Source organism: Porites lutea, chromosome 8, assembly GCF_958299795.1.
Source record: "Porites lutea chromosome 8, jaPorLute2.1, whole genome shotgun sequence".
Classification (NCBI taxonomy): Eukaryota; Metazoa; Cnidaria; class Anthozoa; order Scleractinia; family Poritidae; genus Porites; species Porites lutea.
Window position 1 is genome coordinate 5,645,661 of NC_133208.1, and position 6,128 is coordinate 5,651,788.

Consider the following 6,128-nt stretch of genomic DNA (forward strand, 5'->3'; position numbering starts at 1 on the left):
TGTTTTACCCAGGCCTACCTCCTTCTCGAAAAAGGGGGCGGTGGCTGGGCGGTCACACACCTGAAGCGTGACTGGCGCGTGACTTTTTATTATTGTATCTATTTACAAGATTCTGGGTCTTTTATGACACTTATTTTTATCATCCCAAAGAGAGAGATCGTAAAAAACACATTCCTTGAAACAGTTGAAAGAATCGGGTCTAGAAAATTCTCTTATGATCTAACAAGTTATTAAATTTTAACTACAGGGAAGGAGGTCGGGCCTGCCTGGCTTTTCTGACCATTTTGAAACCTTTTTAAAACGAAAATAAGATGTATCTTTTTCGATGTTTAACTTTCAACCTTTAAAATCCGACCGTATTATTTATCACCCATGACAAAAATATTCAGGCCCCTACAAAGAAAGAATCAATATTCATTGTGATGCAAATATTAGAACTACGATGTTTATAACGTCACTCAACACTCAAGATGTCTGACAGGAATATACAGTGTATTTGCGCAAGAGATTGCAAGAGACGGTAGACGTAAAAAACCCTGTCCAAGCTATTTTTTCACAGCCCAGCCGATGCAAGAAAATGATCACCATGAGGTTGCCTCGTCGTGCTTGGAAGTGGTACATGCGATGTTTAGAGAATCACCCGTGGAAAACACAACTCATTTCGACAGGTTTGAGCGATCCTATTCACGCAGTTGTTCTTATCGAGTTAACCTTTACACTCTACTCTTGTTTGATGATCTTTCAGTATAAAATGATAAATCCATAATTTCCAATTACGTTTCCATAAAAGCTGATTTTTCCGAAAAACAAAAATATGGGAAATTCGCGCTCTGTTCTGCTGACATTTTTAAATGTCGGCAGAACATGTACTCATAATTATGGGTACATGTTATTCGCGCTTCGATTGATCTCTCGATCGGTAAAAGAGTGTTCATTACAATTAATGAATCGATATTTCAAAGAATTTTTCGACCGATGATTCTCTAAAGGTTTCCTACGTACTTTGACCTGCACAGTTGTAAACAAAGCTGTGAATAATTACGGCTGTCGTAAAATATGCAAATACCATGGCGACCATATATTGCTAAGCACAGTACTGCACACAGTTCACACGAGTTGATGCTCACTCTGCTTTAGTGTTTAACGACTTCTATCCACGCGAAAAATGACGAAACAGACCAATGATCATGATAAACCTTCACCGCAGCGGAGTGAATTCGTAAAAGGTCAATTTAATGCAGTGGAAACTTCTGCCTGCGAGTAAGCGGACGCTATTAAAGGAACAGTATCCCGGCACTGCGCATGCACCAAACTTTGATTTTTGGACAGGATGTCGCGAAATCAAAAGATGCGAGGAGAGTAAGAGAATCTTGAAAAATCCGTTTGCATCGCGCTTGGCCGGGTTCAATACGACACTAAAACTTCTCAGGATTATAGATCAATGATAAATTGTTCCTGTTAAGTTTCGATTTGGGCAAAATCTGGATTTTTTAGCGTTACTTTTATTGCCGTTGGCCGGAGGACCAAAAGATTGGAAGCACTTTGATGCCGATTGAAGGCTTATTTCTTCTGCTAGCTTCCATACAAGCTCAGATAATTGTGAAAGGAATACGCAGAAATTAAACAGCAACAATAAAGAGTGTAAGAAAGAATCTGTTGAGACATTGATGTGACTGAGGAGATCTTGTGGAGGGGAGCTTCGTGAAGCAGAATGTTTTGCAACGACGCGTTAGTTGACTTTTAAATGAATCTCCCTACGGCCGACAAAATCGAGCAAACAGGCGCTACATGTTTTGAAAAAATAGTGACATGAGATCATAATATCATTTTTGACTAACCTTTGTGATGATTCATAGCGTTGAGATTACACCCGGAGATTACATTTTTATTTATGTCTTTCAAACGTTTGAGGCTAGAACGCGAGCAAATCAGGCAGATATTACTGGACTTGGAACGATTGACCTCTGACACGAGTTTCAAGTTAGAAAATATGCTTTTAAAGCGAGCGGAACGAGATTTTCGGGTCGCGAGGCGGCCCAGCTAGCGATAAAGTCGCCATGAGTCTTCGAACCGCGAGCCAAATTTTTATATAATACGAAAGACTTAGAAGACTTCTTCGAAAGTCTAAAACATTACTTGAGAATATAAACGACAAATCTCTGTCGGCGGTGCGGTCCGGAAGGAAATCTTGTCGAGTCAATTTGACAGTTCTATTGTCTTTTGAAGAAAAAACAGATGACACTTGCGCGTGCGCATAATCGGGACACTGTCCCTTTAATTATCGGATTGGATTATTTGCTAAAGCGTGGCCAGAAAAAAACAATCGTTCTCAATCAAAGGGGTGCGTCATTGGGCCCTAACTATATTTGGCCGATGTCATGCGAAAGCAATTTTAATGGCATTTCACTAAAAAAAAACATACGTCTTCACAGATCATTTAACACACTGACTTGTTAGTAAAACTGCAGATCGAGTTCCATAGAAAACCGTTATGAACGTTTGGTAGTAGTCGATAGCCGCAGGTGGCCAATTTGTATGAAGAAAAAACCCACCCCGCCCCCACCTGGGAGAGGAGGGAAGGCGCACACTCACCACTTTCAAGGCACATAAAAAGTGCCCTTACAATTAGGCGCTGAATTATACATAATAACGACCTTTAATTTTTTTTTTTCTGTCAGGAGCTCTCCTTGGTGCGGGCGATTTCATTGCACAACAATGCGTGGAAAAAGTTCCCCTACGAGAACACGACGTCATAAGAACAGCTCGAATGGCAGCCGTTGGAACTGTGGTGATTGGTCCTATATTCCACGTATGGTACGCAGCACTAGACCAACGATTCTCCCATAGAAGCCCTGGAAATGCCATGCGCAAAATGACAGTTGATCAGAGTATACTAGCACCAGTCTTTCTCGTGCTATTTTATGGCGCTGTAGGAATCGTGGAACGTCGGACTATAAAACAGATCAGCGACAAAATATACGAGGAATTTTACCCCAACATGGTCGTTAACTACAAGATCTGGCCCGCCGTGCAGTTTCTGAACTTTTACTTGTTTCCAGCCCATTTACGAGTTTTAGTCGTCAATGTTGTGTCACTGTTTTGGAACACCTATCTGGCATGGACTTCTCACAAGGAACTGGAATATTCAGAACCTTAATTAAAATGAAATTTTCGATATAGATGCCATTGCAGCAGATGTACGCCCAATGTTCCTATTGGGTTAACCTCAGTTTCCTTGCCTTATTTTAAACCGATTGAGACTGGAGTCCGTTTATTCTGGGAAAAACAATACGATACCAGAAAGATGAAACCGAGGTTTACAAAACCCTCAAGTTTGGTTTTTATCGGGCCTATATTAAACGAGTTAAAGCCATTCAAAAAGAGATCCGGCAATCCATACATCTCTTAGTAAATATTGGCCTGATTAATACCAAACTTAAGAATTTTGCAAAGTTCGGTGTACTTTTTCTGACTATCTGCGTCACGTATTGTTTCTCCCATGATACACGGACTCGTACCCAGCCCTCCTCGGTTTAAAATTAGCAAAAGGCTAAACTAACACAGACACCCCACCCCCACCCCCTGTCATTCGCTCAATATATTTTGTATAGGTTGACGATCAAAGGCAATAGTCTAGAGATGAGAAAATATTGTACAAATGGCGTCAGATAACAGAAGCTGCCATGTTTCAGCTGATAACACCACGGTTACCTATCATAATTTTTCATATCATGCTTAGTCTCAATGGGATAATTGTTGATATTTAGTGATATCAACAGGGCAAAGCTACTAGATCCAATACAGAAGCCACCGGTGGGCATGCATTATATGGCATTTAAAATAACTCTCTATGATATCGAATATGTATGGGTTGTTCCTTATTTATTATTGATTATAATTTAACATCATTATATCGATCGTTTTGACCTTCGTCGTTATACAGACTATTTGGGATGGAATTACACATTTCCTTCTTATTATACATCATGATCATGATGGTCGTCGTCATCATCATCATTAACATACTCATCATCACCTGAACCGTCATCATTATCATCATCATCATCATCATCATCATCATCATCATCATCATCATCATCATCATCGTCATCGTCATCGTCATCGTCATCGTCATCGTCATCGTTATCATCATCATCATCATCATCATTATCATTAGCCTGCGTAGCTGGCGGTATTGTGTGGGTGCGAGATTTTAAAAAAGTTTTGGCGGCGGAGCCGTGTTCCAAAAAAAAGGATTAGGGACGAGGCGGTTGAAATACCGCCTGCCAGAAAACCCCGGTATTTTGAATGGTCCGCACACCAGTGTGCGGGGAAACGGATTGGTCGAGGGCCATACATATGTCAATCATGTTAGATGAGCCTTCGCGTATATTTCCCAATTTAGGGAGCAGATGGCAAACTGGAGAAGACGTACATGCAAAGTGATTGTGATTTCCGCTTTAGAAAGAGCATAATTGATGACCAAATTGCCGAAATGGCGTCTTTAAACTTCACAGCGCTGGAATTGTCTTAATTTAGCCGTAAGAAACAAAGGTCAAAGAAAATTAAAACACTTTACAACTGCATCTGAGATCAAATCCTATCAGGAACACCTACAGAAGAATAAACCACCGGAAATGGTTACTCAGTATGCATGTAACAAACCAGCTTCATGACCTTTTAATGTTCAGCCTAGTGTTGCAAAAAAAGATTTACTCAGTCAAAGTTTAGAATGATACATGCACTGTGTAGTGCTAGTAACCTTCGAGCGAGAGCCGAGAAAATAAAAAAAAAACCTCTGTTCAAGCAAACTCACAAGGTCACGTTTCACATTGTCACGAGCTTTGGAGTCGTGTTTAGCCTGTCAACGCTTATTTCTAAACTGTCTCGCGCGAAAATAATCGGAAGTTTCAATTTGCAGGTTTCGCTTTGATTGGCTGATTTAATTGGGATCAGCTAACGTGACAAAAGTGGGCGGCATTCGAAAAATCATGGTTCTCTGGCAGGCGGTATTTCTCGCGGCTTCGCCGCTCGTGACGGCTCCGCCGTCAAATCTCACTCGACTATATTACAACGGCAACCGCCTCGTCCCTAATCCTTTTTTTTGGAACACGGCTCCGCCGCCAAAACTTTTTTAAAATCTCGCACCCACACAATACCGCCAGCTACGCAGGCTACATTATCATCGATCTTGAAGCAAAATTTGTAACGCATATTTAGAAAACGTTATTTAATAAGGAAATTAAAGAGAGTGGGTATTTTGAATTACATTTTGATTTTAATTTTTGAGTCTTGAACCACACCGCCGCGCGAGAAAAACTGAATACAACAGGGCTAGCCAAGTAAAATTTTGCCTAGAGAGACAAACACCGTGAGCACCCGGCGAGCAGAACAAGTCTAGTACAGTGAAACCTTTATTAAGCGGACCTCTTCGGGACCTTCCCAAGTGTCTGCTTTAATAATGGAAGTCGGTAAAAATTGCGCGATGTCTGTTAACGATTAACATTCAACGATTGATTAAGTTCCATATGCTTGAGGAAACTAAAGAAGCTAAGGAAGCTGTGCAGTACTTTGCGCAAGACTTGTAGGTGGAATTTGATCGGGGATGACAATTATACTGCCGGATATCGGTCTAATCTACAGTTTATTGACAGCTAAATGTATTTCATTTCATGGAAGTACACCAATACTATTATACTCTTGTCAATTCAGTCCGGTGTCCGCTTAATAGAGGTTTTTTTTAACTATAGAAATTAGCCAAATACGATTTATTTTAGTGTCCGCGTCCGCTTAATAAAGGTTTCACTGTAATTCCAACCTAGCCTGCGAGCAAGCTCTCCATTTGGTCCATTTGGGCCTTTCGTGAAAAGTAGACGAAAGAAAGGCATGCGAGAGGAGACACGAAAGCGGGGGGAGGCTTTGCCGCTCACTCGCGCGTTCTCGCGCGGCTTGCGTCGCTGGCCCAAATAGGAGAGCTTGCTCGCAGGCTAATTCCAACCAAGTCTCGCTAACTTTCCCCAAAATTTGTCTAAAGAATAAATTAAATAAGCAGTTACTGTGAAGACAAAACCTGGCTCAAAATCTTTATGACGTTTGTACAGCATCCCCAAGGTTTTAGCTGAATTTTC

The 6,128-nt window shown here is 41.0% G+C and overlaps 1 protein-coding gene across 1 annotated transcript; it reads left to right on the top strand.

The window, feature by feature from the left end:
- Nucleotides 1-586: 586 nt before the first annotated feature.
- Nucleotides 587-3,157, top strand: LOC140945129 (mitochondrial inner membrane protein Mpv17-like). The gene is made up of 2 exons (XM_073394192.1): nucleotides 587-668; nucleotides 2,679-3,157. Exons 1-2 carry the CDS (start codon nucleotides 587-589, stop codon nucleotides 3,155-3,157), a joined length of 561 nt encoding a protein of 186 aa, XP_073250293.1.
- The last annotated feature ends 2,971 nt before the right edge of the window (nucleotides 3,158-6,128 follow it).